General features: G+C 46.6%; 1 protein-coding gene across 1 annotated transcript in view; it reads left to right on the forward strand.

The window, feature by feature from the left end:
* The window catches only part of FGD1 (FYVE, RhoGEF and PH domain containing 1), a 45,086-nt gene that overhangs the window by 26,708 nt on the left and 2,324 nt on the right, over positions 1-16,054 (forward strand). Inside the window, exons 8-16 of the mRNA XM_069463293.1 lie at positions 104-242; positions 7,147-7,205; positions 7,345-7,491; positions 7,893-7,985; positions 8,152-8,231; positions 14,321-14,351; positions 14,858-14,959; positions 15,334-15,459; positions 15,637-15,798. Coding sequence (XP_069319394.1) covers positions 104-242; positions 7,147-7,205; positions 7,345-7,491; positions 7,893-7,985; positions 8,152-8,231; positions 14,321-14,351; positions 14,858-14,959; positions 15,334-15,459; positions 15,637-15,798 — 939 coding nt within the window. The remainder of the gene's footprint in view (positions 1-103; positions 243-7,146; positions 7,206-7,344; positions 7,492-7,892; positions 7,986-8,151; positions 8,232-14,320; positions 14,352-14,857; positions 14,960-15,333; positions 15,460-15,636; positions 15,799-16,054) is intronic.

Below are 16,054 nucleotides of genomic sequence, written 5' to 3' on the forward strand. Positions count from 1 at the left end.
TAAGTGACAACGCTGGATGGAGCAGTCTGGGGGAGGAGAGGTCTTCAGGGACTTGGGGGGAGTCTGCAGCCAGAGCTCAGCCCCTCTGCTTCTCCTGTCGCAGAAGGAGGAAGCCTGCGGCAACCTGACATTGCAGCACCACATGCTGGAGCCTGTGCAGCGCATCCCCCGCTATGAGCTGCTTCTCAAGGACTATTTGTTAAAGCTGCCCCATGGCTCCCCGGACAGCAAGGATGCCCAAAGTGAGTATGTGCGCCCAGGTCCTGCCCTGCCCCCCCACACTGATAGCCCTAGGCCAGACCTCTTAGGCGGGACCCCAAGACTTCATTCACAGGTCACCCTTCCATGGCTACGTGATTGAGATCCCAGAGTAGGGTCTCCAAACCAACAGGCCCACATTGAGGCTCTGAAGTGAGACCCCAGGATGAACCTCCAATTTGAGATCCCTGTCTGAGTACCCAGACAGAACATGCAGAAGTCTCTCAGTCTGAACTTCCCAACTAGAACCCCAGAGTTGGAGGGGCATGCCCAGAATGATCCCCTAAAGGAAGCCATCCACTTCTTAGGCCAAAACCGCAAGGCTGACCCCCAGACTCATCCCTGAATGAAGTTGTACCAAGTGCAGAATAAAACTGAGCCTGAACCCCCAGGGACTACGCCATCAGGTGGCAAGCCCAGACTGACCCCACTCAGGCCAAGCCCTCTTCACTGAATCTCTATGGCTGAGCTCCCCAGAAAGAACCCTGTCTCATCAAGCTCCTGATTTTCCATCCTCCAGATTTAGAGCTTCATTCCGTGTCCACCAGCTACCACCCAGAATAAACTTCCCAAAACAATGTCCAAGTCTGATCAGAGCCCCACAGACTCACCTCTCCAGAACTGAGCACCTCAGACTGGACCCCATACATTCTACCTCTCAGATTTGGATTTCTAGGTTGAGATACCTCCTCCCCAGACTGAGTTCCTTACACTTTGAACCACTAGAAAAGTCTCATTCTGGTGTTAGCCCCACCCCATAGAGTCATACCCCAAATAGAGCGCCCCAGAGTGTACCCTACTTTCTCTCTTCCTCAGACTGTTATTTCCAATCATTCATTCATTCATTAACTTAGCAGCTACTTACTGAGCGCTTCAATGATTTGTACATTATTCTAGGCACTGGTGATATGGAGGTGAACAAAACAGACAAAGTCCTTGATCTCAGAGAGCATATATTCTAGTTGGGGAGAGAGACAATAAACAAAAGTAATAAATATACAGGAGAATATTAGATAGATGCCAAGTGTAATTCAGAGAATTAGAAGAGAATGATGTGACAGTGACTGGGACGCCTACTTTAGATTGGGTGGCCTGTCTGGATAGAAGACATTTGAGTCAAAACCTGAATAACAAGAAGAAGGTAGTCATATGCCAGTTGGGGTGGAACACGTTCCAGGCAGAGGCAACAGCAAGTACAGAATCCCTAAGGCGGGAGGGAGATTGGAGTAGGTAGGGTGATAGGCCGCTTTCATATCTCTGAACCGACAAGAGGTCCAGTGTGACCCAAACATGTCAAATGAGGATAGAACGGTAGAAGTGAGGTTGGAGAGAGGAATAGGACTTTGTTTTTTTTTTTTTTTTATACTTCATTTTCTTTATTTATTATTATTATTTTTTTGAATGAACAAACATAACTTTTATTAACCTAAAGGAGTATGAAGAGTTGAGGTTTGCTTTAAAAAACAAAAACAAAACAACGTACTTTGGACCATTAAACAATAGCAACAATTCTGTGAAAGATGTAAAGATATAATAAAACCATCATTTATTCTATAAACTTGTTTTTTTTTTTTTCAGACTCAGGGGGATGGGGAGGCATGGGCAATATATATAACCTGAACTTTTGTACCCCCATAATGAGCTGAAATATACTTCATTTTCTTGATAGCATGCTCAAAAATTTTTTAAAAATGAATTAATCCCAACTTTGTCTTACCGTTTGCAAATATTATTTTCACAAATGTTGAGAATGTAGTCCTGTGTTGTGATGGCGTGTAACATAAGCCCATCGCTTGGATATGATGTGCTGGGAATATATCTCTGTACAGGCAATTCCTTTATTACAGCTCAATACGTTTTGAAAATCCAACTCAAACTGAAATTAAAAACAATGTGGAGTTTTACTTACATTTAATATTTGGTTTTCACAAGGAAGCTACACATTCATGTTCATTGTTGCACATATTCTTTACCAATAAAATCTGAGATGAACAGTTGAGAAATATGTATAAGGAATAGGACTTTGAAGGCCAAGATAAGGAGATGGATTTTATTCTGCGTGTGGTGGGTAGCCATAGGAAGGTTTTGATCTGGATTACTTGGGAAGCAAGAGAGAGCCAAGAAATCAGTTAGGAGGCTCTTGCAGTAATCTAAGTGAGAAAAGTTGGCTTGGATGAGGATAGTAGTGGTAGAAGTGATGAGAAATGATTGAATTCAGGATATATTGTATTCAAAAGTAGCACTGAAAGGACTAGGATAGAGTGGATGCGGGGCTTGGGAAAGAGTCAAGAATGATTTGCAGGTTTTTGGCTGGGGTGATGGTTCCTGAGATGAGCTCAGGAGTTTGATTTGGGGCATGTTCAAAGTGAGCTGCCAGTTAGGCAGTTAGATGAGTCTAGAAATCCAGGGAAAGATTTGGAGGTCATTGGCACATAGATAGTATTCAAAGCCATGGGGTTGGCCAAGATCACCAAAGGGAGTGAGTGTAAATGGAAGAGAAAAGGGGGCCAAGGACAAAGCTCAGGGAGGTGGAATCAGCAAAGGAGACTTAGAAGGAGCAGCCCTAAAGATGGGAGGAAAACCAGGAAAGTGTGTGGTCTTGGAAGCCACAACAATGGGGAGCAGGCCAGCCATGGTGGCTCGTGCTTGTAATCCCAGCATTTTGTGAGGCCAAGGCAGAAGGATCACTTGAGGCCAGAGGTTGGAGACCAGCCTGGGCAACATCGCAAGACCCCATCTCTATAAACAATGAAAAAAAATTAGCCGGGTGTGGTGGGGTGCACCTGTATTCCTAGCTATTCAGGAGGCTGAGGTAGGAGGATCACTTGAGCCCAGGAGTTCAAAGTTACAGTGAACTATGATATGATCGTGCCACTGCACTCCAGTCTGGGCAACAGAGCAAGACCACATCTCTTAAAAAGAATGGAGAGCAGACATCTGTATCCACTGCTGTGTCCTCTTCTCAAACTGAGCCCCCGCCACCCCACCAGATGGGGCATGTTGCTGCCAAGCCTGGATCTCTAGAAAGAACTAGACCCCTAGAAAGTTTGCTAGCTGAGTTCTACAGGTGGACATCTGCAGACTAAGTAAATACCTCATTTCTCCCCCCAAATAAGAGCCCCCACTGAGGTGCCAGGATGAGCCACATAACCTAAACCTCTAGAAAGAACCTTCCAGACTGATTCCCTGGGATGAGCCCTGACATCTTCAACCCAAGCTCTTAGATTAAGCCCTGTCTGAGGTCCCAATTACAGATGCCCAGATAGGCCTCCAGAATGCTCTCCCCACCCTGATCCCTGAGAGTGGCTTCTCAATCAGAGTCCTCATCCAGAGTAAGATTCCCCCAAAAGAGCTTCCCAGTCTGATCTCCTTGGCCATGAGTCTATAGATGGGTATTGCCAAACTGATTAATGCCCCCATTTAGTATCCCTCACACTGAAATCTCACCGAGCCCTCCCAGAGTTCCCCAGTGTGAACCCAGAGGAAACCCTGAGACTGAGGAGCCCAGACTAAGCTCCAGACAGATTCCAGACTGTGCTCTCCCTAGCCCAATTCCCCAGACTGGAAACCCCTCTTTTTGAGAGTCCCTTTCTGAGCCCCCAGACCAACACCCTAGATTGTCCTCCAAATTAAGCCACCCAGGCTAAGCGCCTAGTCTGATCTTCCCAGTCTCAATTTCCAGACTGACTTCCCCAAGACTTTAACCCTCTATTTTCTGTCTCCCAGACTTGGATTCACAGATTGATATTGTCAGGCTGAGTCCAACAGACTAGGGTTTCCAGACTGGGCTTTTTACTGAGACCCAAGAAGAGCCACTCACTGCCATACTGAGTCTCCACATATTATACCTGTCCGACTGGGGTCCCCAGAAGGATCCTCCCATCTCATTTCTCCACTCAGACCCCCACAGAACCACACTGAGCTCCCAGGACTCAGTTCTGCAGAGTTTTAATTCCATACTGGATCCCCAGCATGACATGCCCAGGTGGAAATTCCCCAAATGAGCTCCCTGGACTGGACGCCCAGCGTGAGCTGCCACTGTCAACTCCCTAGAGTGGGCTCCAGAGAGAGGCCTTTTTGTCAACTCTGTGTCCTTGGGCAAGCTGCCCAGCCTCTCAGCCTCAGTTTCCTCACATGTAGAATGGGGGTGATGACCCTAACCTACCACATAGAGTTGCATTGCAGGTAAATGAGATAATCTAAGTAAGTTTTAGCACGGTGCCTGGCAAATAGTAAAGGCTCAATAAATGTCAGGTGTTTTTATTATAGAATGCCCTGGCTAACACCCTCCATACTGAATCCCCTTAAAATCAGCCCCCAGATTGAGCCTACCAAATTTAGCTTCCTGTTTTGTACCAATGCCAACCCTATCCGAGCCCCTAGAGTGAACCTCAGGGCTTGAGCTTGGCTGATTGAGCTCCCATATATTGAGTCCAAAGATGGAACTCCCAGAAAGAACTTCCCAGCCTGGTGGTTTTCTGAGCTGCTCAGAATGAGAATCTCTGAATGAGAGCTAAGCTTCCGAGCCTAAGATCCTAAGCTGAGCTCCCTGTTTTTTATCCCTCAGACTAAAATCCCAGGCTGAGCCCCAGAAAGTGGCTCCAGGTCTGAGCCCCACTGAATCATATCTCTGGTTCCCCAGACTGACTTGCCCACTTTCCACCTCCCAGACTGAACTTTCCAAACCAGGTTAGCTGGAACTCCTGGCCTCAACTGCCTACACTGAGCCCAAGACTGAACTCCAAACCAAGATCCCAGACTGCTAAGTCCAGAACAGGCCCAACTAAAGCTTCCAGACCAAGCCTCTACATCAAGCTCCCCAAACTGCACTCCCTAGCCTGAACCCCCAAGTGAAATCCTAGACTGACATCCCCACACTGAACCCCTACACAGGGCCTGCAGACACTGGACTCCCGGAAATACCAGTCTATACTCCACATAAGACATCTCTAGACGGAACTCCTTATAGCAAAGCCTCTAGTCTGAGCCCAACAGTGTACACAGGCCTGAGCTTGTGTGCCTACAGCTTCCAGCCAGCCTGCCCCCTACCCTGAGGTGGGGAAAATGCAGAATGTGTAGGAGAAAAGGCAGCTGGGAGATCAGCCCCAGCCCTGATGCCAACTCTGCTGCCCCCCACCTAAACAAGCTAAGGCAGCTGCCTTCTCTCTGAGTCTTAGTTTAGGGAGGTGCACGTGGAGGAAGCTAGAGTGGTCAGCTGAAGCCAGATCACCAAGGGCTTTAAATGCCAGGCTGAAGGGCTAGGTCTGTATCCTGCAGGCACAGGGGAGCCATGGACAGATTTGAACAGAGGAGTGATGGTAAGCTGTGTGAGAAAGCCCCTACTGGCAGCCAGGGTGGAAGAGGGGTTGGAGTTTAGAGCCTGGCACCAGAAAGGCATGTGGCGGTCTGAGCTGGGACAGGGGCCACAGGTCTTCCAGAGTACCAACACTTGGTCATGGAGAGAGAACCTCCTAGGAAAACAAGACTTGGTTTGCCAGCTGTATGGACCCTCTTCAGAAGCACCTGTGCTCCTCCAGTACAGGTGCATCTTCTGAGTGGAGAAATCCAGCACATAGAGAGTGGGATGCAGTGAAGCTGCGGCCAGGCCTTAAGCATGAGTGGGATTTGTTAGTGTGTGAAGATAATATGGAGGGCTGGGCATGGTGGCTCTCATCTGTAATCCCAGCACTTTGGGAGGCTGAGGTGGGGGGATCACGAGGCCAGGAGTTCAAGACCAGCTTGGGTAACATAGCAAGACCCTGTCTCTAAAAAAATAAATAAATAAATAAATTAGTCTAGCATGGTGGCACACACCTGTCGTCCTAGCTACTTGGGAGGCTGAGAAAGGAAGATCACTTGAGCTCAGGAGTTCAAGGCTACAGTGAGCTATGGTTGTGCCACTGCATTCCAGCCTGGATGACACAGTGAGACCCTGTCTCTTAAAAAAAAAGATATAGATATACAGGGGCTCATTTCAGCTTTATTTTTCTGACGATACCTGGTCACTATAAGAAATATGGAAATTACAGAAAAGATGAAAGAAGCAGGGGGAAAAAAGTCACCTGTGATCTGAGCACCCAAAGAATAATCATCATCAACATTTTGACATATATTCTTCCTGATGTTTTGTAAACATGTATATTTGCAAAAATGAGATCATTCTGTATATACAAGTTTATATCCTTTTCTTTTCTTAAAATACCCTGAGCATTTCCCAGATTATTAAAAGCCCTATGTAAGTATCACTTGTAAAGTTTGTTTAATATTCCATTATGTGAAGGCACCATAATTTATTTAACTAAACCCCTGTAGTTGGACATTTTTGTTTCCGATTTGGCATTGTTGTCAACACCACGACAATGAAAGTGTATTTGTGCATAGAATGTGTATTTTTTTAGCATAGATACCTCTAATCAGAATTATTCAGACAAAGAATAGGATCATCTCTTTGTTTCTTCGTGTGGCTTTTTTCTGATTATAAAAGTAATACATGTTCTTCGTCAAAAATATGGAAAATACAGAAAAATCTAAAGAAGATAATAAAAACCACCCATAGTCCCACCATCCAGAGACAACTTGTTAAACATGGGTATGTGTCATTCCAGTTACATATGTAGCTTTTACTGTTGTTACTGATGGTAATAATGATTTTGGCAAGCTTGTATGTTATTGGCTGCCAGCTATTCCTTGTACTGTGATTCTGTTATTGTGATGTTGAGACAGTTTCTGATTTTAAATGATGTTGCTATGGAAACCTTTGAGGCTAGTGCTTTACAGGATGGGGAGGGTGTGGTCAGGCCAGTAGGAGGTTTTCACGGAGGAGAGAAGCCCCATGGGAGCCTCCTCTCTGCTAGTTTCCCCTCTGACCTCCTCTCCCTATACCTATAGAGTCCCTGGAGCTGATAGCCACAGCAGCGGAGCACTCTAATGCTGCCATCCGCAAAATGGTGAGTGGCCCTTCTAGCCCCTGTCCTTCTTTGGCCACCCACCAGTGGTGTCTCTGTCCTGGGGTCGGGGGAGCTTGTGACTTGTGGGCATCTGAAGGGAGGCTGCCAACCCTGCCTTTTGTTCCCTGTCTTCTACCAGGAGCGAATGCACAAGCTGCTGAAGGTATATGAGCTGCTAGGGGGTGAGGAGGACATTGTCAGCCCCACCAAAGAGCTCATAAAAGAAGGCCACATCCTTAAGCTGTCAGCAAAGAATGGGACCACTCAAGACCGATACCTCATACTAGTAAGTGCCACGCATGGGGTTGTGGGTGGGCCATGCCACCCCTCCACACACACACATATAGACCTGATGCTCACTCAAGACTGTACCTCCCACTAGCCATTCTCTCCTCTGGTAACTCGTTGTATTTTCACTACCTACACTAGGAATTCTTTTTCTCTACTTTACAGATGAGGTAACTAAATCTTACAGGGAAGTGACTTGCCCAAGGCCACCCATTAGGAAGTTTCTTCCATGCCTAGGCTTTTTCCCTGTGACCCCTGTGCCCCATCAGGGCTGTCTTTTCTCCATGTGTTGCCTTGAGTCCTCAGCAGTGAAGCTTCAGGAGTCCAATAGGGGTAGGGAGCCGGGCCACATCCCCATTAGGTCCTCTGCACATACATCCCAAACCTTTTCCTTCCTAGTTCAACGACCGCCTCCTTTACTGCGTGCCCAGGCTGCGGCTCCTTGGCCAGAAGTTTAGCGTGCGGGCACGCATTGATGTAGATGGCATGGAGGTGAGCACCTCGAGGTGGGAAATGGGAACCTGGGGTGGGGCATTGTTGTTGGGAGAAACAAAGGCATGCTAGTCTTGACCCCGCGTCTGTGTGTGCATGTGTACAGAGGGCTGGGGCCCTGTGGAGCTCAGTAGGCCTCACCATGCCCATTTCCCCCTCCATTCAGCTAAAGGAGAGCTCCAACCTCAATCTGCCTCGGACCTTCCTGGTGTCAGGAAAGCAGCGCTCCCTGGAGCTCCAGGCCAGGTACTTGCCCTTGCCTATGTCTCTCCAGGCCCCTCTTTCCTTCAGATATGCTGAGGCATTCCAGGCCCAGAGATTGTTCCAGAGAAAGGGTAGGCACCTATCCCCAAAGATGCAAGCTTGCTCTTCAGCACTGGGGGTGATCCCTGAGGGCTAGACAGCACTGGACCCAGGGTGAGTACTTCATGATGTGGGGAAAGGTAACACTCCTGCCAGGAGGGCCTTTGGGAAAATGGATAAGCTCTCCCTGATAAAAACAAGAATTTCTTCTGGTGAGTTTTGTTAGAGGAGAGGGAAGAGTGGGATACTAATCCTAACATGAATAACACTATCAATAGTTTATCGTAGATTCATAGATTTAAGAGAAATGTCAATAAAATGCAATGCTTGGTCCATGATAGGAGCCTAGTTTGGGAAAAAACAGCCCTAAAACACATTTGTGGGACAATGGGGAAAATTTGAATATAAACTGAGCATTGGACATTGAGGAATTATTGCTAACTTTCTTAGGTGTAATACTGGTATGGTAGTTATATAGGAGAATGGCTTTTCAGTGATACATGCTAAGAATTTATTATCATGATGTCTGTTAATTAGTTTAAAATGGTTCATCACCCCAAAAATACATATGTATACACACATAACTATACATGTATACACACATATATACATACATATATATGTACATATACAGTATGCTGCTTAATGATGTTTTGGTCAATGACAGACTGCATACACAGTGGTGGTCCCATAAAATTATAATATAGTGTATTTTTACTGTACCATTTCTATGTTTAGATACATAGATATTTACCATTGTGTTACAGCTGCCTATAGTATTCAGTACAGTAACTTGCTGTACAGGTTTGTAGCCAGCCAAGAAGCAATAAGCTACACCATATAGCCTAGGTGTGTGTGATAGGCTATACCATCTAGGTTTATAAGTACACTCTATGACGTTCTCATGACAAAGTTGCCTAAATGACGCATTTCTCAGAACTCTTCATCATTAAGTGACACATGACTGCATATACATATACATGAAGTAAATATAGCAAAATACAGAAGATTTTTGTATCTATATAGTAGATATATAGATATTTATTATACTTGTGCTATCCTATCTACTTTTCTGTATGCTTGAAAATTTTTAGAACAAAAATTTTAAAATAATAGCATGGGTAAAATGCCCAGCCATTTAACAGACGAGCTTTCATATCCATCTCATACTTGGATGATTATAATAATAGCTCACATTTCATGGAGACTTACTCTTGTGCCAGGTACTGTTTTAAGTGAATTTTAACTTAAAAATTTAAGTTTAAATTAACTAGTTGAATGTTTACAACAACCCTTGAACTAGCTACTGTTACACTCATCTTACAGATGAGGCAACTGACGAATAGAACAGTTATGTGCCGTGTCCAAGAGCCCTGAGCCAGAAAGGAACAGAGCTGGGACTGGAGCTCAGGCCATCTGGCCCTGGAGTCCATGTTTCTAACCACTGTCCATGCTGCCTTCTGAGGGCCCAAGTGAAAGGGTATCAAGGTCACAGTCAGGGCCAGAGAATTGGATGCACATCAGGCTGAGAGAAAGTGAGAAATGACTGGCCCGGGCTGCATGGAGGTGGGAGGGAGAGGCGAATGTGGGCTAAAGGGTGTCCTCCTGGAGGATGAAGTGAGCCTAGAGTGGGCCTTGAAGCTCAGGGAGACTGAGAGAGCCTCACAGAGGCCTACCATGAAAACAAAGCGGACTCCCTGCCATCCAGGGGAGTGACAAGCCATGTGACAGGGACACGTCGTCTGCAGAGAGGGAGGGGTCTGCAGAGGGACACTGGGCCTAGAAGGGGCCGCTGAGCAGGATAGGGTTTCCTCCTAGTGGCAGTGGGAAGGCATGGAAGGTTTCCTTTGCAATCACTTTTACTGCCCCTAAAAATTTTTTTGTTTAATGAAAATTTTCAAATAGCCAGAAAAGTAGAAATACAACAAGCACCCATACGCCCACAACTGAGACAACCGGTTCTCAACCTCGGCGACCCTTGGAATCAGCTGGGGAGCTTTTTAAAAAATACTGATGCCTGGGACCCACCCCCAGAGATTCTGATTTAGTTGGTATGGAGTACAGCCTGAACATGGAGAGTTTTAAAAGCTCTCCAGGTAATTGTAATGTATGTATCAGGGTTTAGAACCACAGATTTAAGAGTCAACAACTATTGACATTTTGCCATATATGTCTTTTGCAGAACCATTTTAAAATAAGTTACAAATACCATGTCACCTCACCCATATGTACTTCAGCACGAATGGCCAGAAACACTACTATGCTCTTATTTTTTATTTTTTATTTTATTTATTTATTTATTTATTTTTTGAGACAGAGTCTCGCTTTGTTGCCCGGGCTAGAGTGAGTGCCGTGGCATCAGCCTAGCTCACAGCAAACTCAAACTCCTGGACTTAAGCGATCCTACTGCCTCAGGCTCCCGAGTAGCTGGGACTACAGGCATGCGCCACCATGCCCGGCTAATTTTTTGTATATATATATATTTTAGTTGTCCATATAATTTCTTTCTATTTTTAGTAGAGACAGGGTCTCACTCTTGCTCAGGCTGGTCTCGAACTCCTGACCTCGAGCGATCCACCCGCCTCGGCCTCCCAGAGTGCTAGGATTACAGGCGTGAGCCACCGCGCCCGGCCTACTATGCTCTTAAAAATCAAAAGCAACACTTGTTTACTGCAAAGAAATTACGAATTAGAAAATATAGATAAGTCAATTTTTTTAAACAATACAATCAGAATAAGGTACAATCCCACCAGAACCCTACCACCCAGAAATAACCCCTTTCAGGCCATTTCTTTCCACATTTTATTATGAAAGTTTTCCAAAATATAGAAAAGCTGAAAGAATTATACAGTGAACACCTATAAACCCACCATTTATATTCTATAAGTGTTACCATTGTGCTAAATTTACTTTATCACATACAGGCATCCATCCTTTTATCCATCCACCAATCCATCTGATTTTCTTAATGCATTTCAAAATAAGCTGCATCCCTCACTACACATCACCCCTCGAGAGTCTGGCATGCAAATCATTAACTAGAGCCCAGTATTCGTTTGAAGCCCCCACTTTTCATGAGGCAAAATTTTCATGCAGTGAAACGCACAGTTCTTAAGTGTACCATGGATGAGTTTTGACAAAGGTAAACACTCATGCTACATAAATATTTTTTTTTTTTTTTTTTGAGACAGAGTCTCACTCTGTTGCCCAGGCTAGAGTGAGTGCCGTGGCGTCAGCCTAGCTCACAGCAACCTCAAACTCCTGAGCTCAAGGGATCCTCCTGCCTCAGCCTCCCGAGTAGCTGGGACTACAGGCATGCGCCACCATGCCCGGCTAATTTTTTATATATATATTTTTAGCTGTCCATATAATTTCTTTCTATTTTTAGTAGAGGTGGGGTCTCGCTCTTGCTCAGGCTGGTCTCGAACTCCTGAGCTCAAACGATCCGCCCACCTCGGCCTCCCAGAGTGCTAGGATTACACCGCGCCCGGCCTACATAAATATTTTTATACAAAAATGGCATACTAGTGGCCGGGCGCGGTGGCTCACGCCTGTAATCCTAGCACTCTGGGAGGCCGAGGTGGGCGGATCGTTTGAGCTCAGGAGTTCGAGACCAGCCTGAGCAAGAGCGAGACCCCACCTCTACTAAAAATAGAAAGAAATTATATGGACAGCTAAAAATATATATATATAAAAAATTAGCCGGGCATGGTGGCGCATGCCTGTAGTCCCAGCTACTCGGGAGGCTGAGGCAGGAGGATCCCTTGAGCTCAGGAGTTTGAGGTTGCTGTGAGCTAGGCTGACGCCACGGCACTCACTCTAGCCTGGGCAACAGAGTGAGACTCTGTCTCAAAAAAAAAAAAAAAAAAGGCATACTAGGTATATTTTATATATGTTCTTTTCATTAAACATATTATAAACATCTTTCTACATCATTAATGTTCTCTTGCAGTAGTGATGCGCCATCATTTTTTTTTTCACCTGATCCCCTGTTGTTGGACACTTAAGCTGCTTCCAATTTTTCACTATAATAAATATTAGTAACATTTCAATGGACATTCTTATAGCTAAATATTGACTTAAACCCTTAATTTTTCATGAAACGATTCTAAAGATGCAGTCAGACTTTCACATTAGAAAAATACTTTTGATGTCTGGAGTGTAGATACGGAAGGAAATTAAAAGAGACCAGATAGGGCCGGGCGCGATGGCTCACGCCTGTAATCCTAGCACTCTGGGAGGCCGAGGCGGGTGGATCGCTCAAGGTCAGGAGTTCGAGACCAGCCTGAGCAAGAGCGAGACCCTGTCTCTACTAAAAATAGAAAGAAATTATCTGGCCAACTAAAATATATATAGAAAAAATTAGCCGGACATGGTGGCGCATGCCTGTAGTCCCAGCTACTTGGGAGGCTGAGGCAGTAGGATTGCTTAAGCCCAGGAGTTTGAGGTAGCTGTGAGCTAGGCTGACGCCACGGCACTCACTCTAGCCAGGGCAACAAAGCGACACTCTGTCTCAAAAAAAAAAAAAAAAAAAGAGACCAGATAGGAGACAACAGAGAGGCTGGGTCCTATTCCTAGTGAGCAGTTCATGAGGCTGCACCAGGATGGAGGCAGGAGAGTCAGGGAAGGAGGGCAAAGGGAAGGAGAACTCATGGTGATTGAGCCTCTAGTGTACCAGACATCGTGCCGGGCACTCGATACAAGTCACCTCAGTTACTGATCAGAACAACCCAGATAGTGATAATCATCATCCCCATTTTACAAATGAAAAAAAAAAAAAAAAACTAGCTGGGCACAGTGGCTCACGCCTATAATCCTAGCACTCTGGGAGGCTGAGGCAGGAGGATCACTTGAGGTCAGGAGTTCCAGACCAGCCTGAGCAAGAACAAGACCCTCTCTCTACTAGAAAAAATAGAAAAAAAAATTAGCTGGGCATGGTGGCATGCGTCTGCAGTCCCAGCTACTCGGGAGGCTGAGGCAGAAAGATCGCTTGAGCCCAGGAGTTTGAGGTTGCTGTGAGCTAGGCTGACGCCACAGCACTCTACTCAGGGCAACAGAGTGAGACTCTGTCTCAAAAAAATAAAAAACAAAAACAAAACTGCCCTCCTTTTTCAAACTTGACATCCCAGCAACACAAAATTATTGATGTGGTTTCTTGTATGTTCCAGTCTTTCTCACGCACTTCACCCTTACCCTTCTACCTGAGGCCTAGCACCTCCTTGAGAAAACCTTCCTTAAAAGTCCCCACCCGGCTGGGCAGGGTGGCTCACACCTGTAATCCTAGCACTCTGGGAGGCCGAGGCGGGTGGATCTTTTGAGCTCAGGAGTTCAAGACCAGCCTGAACAAGAGCGAGACCCCGTTTCTACCAAAAAAATAGAAAGAAATTATCTGGACAACTAAAAATATATATAGAAAAAATTAGCTGGGCATGGTGGCGCATGCCTGTAGTCCCAGCTACTCGGGAGGCTGAGGCAGGAGGATCGCTTAAGCCCAGGAGTTTGAGGTTGCTGTGAGCTAGGCTGACGCCACAGCACTCTAGGCTGGGCAACAGAGTTGAGACTCTGTCTCAAAAAAAAAAAAAAAAAAAAAAAAAGACCAGCCTGGGCAACATAGTGAGATCCCATCTCTATTTATATTTTTGTTTTATTAAAAATGGAAAAAAAAAAAGTCCCCACCCAAACTTCAGGCTAGGGCATGTCCCCTCCTCTAGGCTCCTCAGCCCTATTTGCAGGGCACTGATCCATCCCCTGGCATTGTACCCGTCTGTCTCCTCCGCTAGACTATGAGCTCTTTGAGGGAAGGGTCCTCTCTGGGGCCTAAGTTCCTAGCACAGGGTCTGGAAGGTATTAGTAATTGTTGAATAAATAAACTCAAACAGTTTAAGTGACTTGCCCAAGGTCACACAAGTAATAAATGAAGAAGCAGAGGATCAAACCCAGGTCTGTCTGATTCCAAAATACCTGCTCTTTACCACTCCAGTTGCTTTTTGTTGGCCTGCCTAACCCAACATCTTTCTTTTTTTCTCCCCAAGGACTGAGGAGGAGAAGAAAGACTGGGTCCAGGTAACATCCAAGAAGGCTTTGTGGTAGGGGCTGGAAGAGCATTAACAGGTCTCTGAGGGGTTGGTAGTCTCTCCCCCAAAACACATCTGACCAGAATGGGCCTGGACGCCTGCCTTCCAACAAACTTTACCATCCCCATATAACAGATAAGCAAGCCAAGGGGTGCAGAGGTTAAGCAGAAACTCACAAACTCTTCTTTTAGAAAGCTGGTTACTCTGAGGGTGTAATCCCAGTGAGTCAAGCCCTGTAAAGTTTTAAACCCAGACAATGGTCAGGAAGTCCGCCTGAGGTTTTTCAGCCACTGCTCCCCATCCCCCATTTTACAATTTTAACACTGTGACCTAGATTTGGGAAGGGATTTGCTCAAGGTCATCTGCCTAACAGGGATAGAGCTGGGCCTAGAACCCAACTTTTCCAAGTTCAGGCTAGGGCATAGGAAAGAGGTGAGAGAAGAAGTGGGTGGCCTGTGGGGTGATCGGACCTCATTTCTTATACCTCCTCCTCAGGCCATCAACTCCACCCTCCTGAAGCATGAACAGACGCTGGAGACCTTCAAACTATTGAACTCAACAAACAGGGAAGATGAAGACACCCCCCCCAACTCTCCAGTAAGAGTCCCCACTCTCTCCCCCTGCACTGGGACCCCTTCTAGGCCTCCAAATCCTCGCTTGACCCTGAGATGATCCTCTCCCGTTCCCAGCGGGTAATTACAGAGCAGAGAGGCAATGCATGACCTCAGAAGCACAGTCTTCTATTGGTAGGGGCACAGAGAAATCACTGGGGAAACCAAGGCCCAGAAAGAAATGACTCGCCTTCAGTAGCACAGTGAGGTAGGAGCAGAGCCAGGACTCAAGGCAGGTCTTCTCAAAGCATCTGCTGCCACCCACCCTCCCGCCATGATGATCCAAGCTTAGGGGCGAGGGCTGGCTGGACTGGGAGGGAAAGTAGCTGTCTCTGACCTGGGACCCAACCCTCCCCCCAGAACGTGGATCTTGGGAAGCGGGCACCTACACCCATCCGGGAAAAGGAAGTAACCATGTGCATGCGCTGCCAGGAGCCCTTCAATTCCATCACCAAACGCAGGCACCACTGCAAGGCCTGCGGGCATGTGAGTGTTGGGGGGGGCAGGGGCAGAGCTAGGGAGGGGACACGCTGGCAGCTGGAAGGCCCACTTGGGAGTGGGTACCCTCCAAGTGGGGGAGGCCACAAGTATGCTGTGGGAGTTGGTACACTGAAGGGGGAGGCCTGCTAGAATCAGGCTGCTCTTGCCCACTTGCCACCCCAGGTGGTTTGTGGGAAGTGCTCTGAGTTCCGGGCCCGCCTCGTCTATGACAACAACCGCTCCAACCGTGTGTGCACTGACTGCTATGTGGCCTTGCACGGGGTGCCCGGGAGCAGTCCAGCCTGCAGCCAGCATACTCCCCAGCGCCGGAGGTCCATCCTGGAGGTAAGAGCCAGGCCCCTGACCAGCTTTCTCACAGTGACCAAATGGGCTCCAACCACTTACCCAGCGTGCGTGGGGAGGCCTGGGCCACTCTGAAACCGTAGGGTGCTATGTGCATCCACTGATCAAGTGGCCCAGGCTTGAGTGAATTGAGTACCAGAGTGAATGAAAGACAGTAATTTTTATTGGCATGCTTCAGACATTTAATTCTCACAGTAACTATTCTGTCCATGCCATTATTACCTTATTTTACAAATGA

The sequence above is a fragment of the Eulemur rufifrons genome, chromosome 30, assembly GCF_041146395.1.
Source record: "Eulemur rufifrons isolate Redbay chromosome 30, OSU_ERuf_1, whole genome shotgun sequence".
Lineage (NCBI taxonomy): Eukaryota > Metazoa > Chordata > Mammalia > Primates > Lemuridae > Eulemur > Eulemur rufifrons.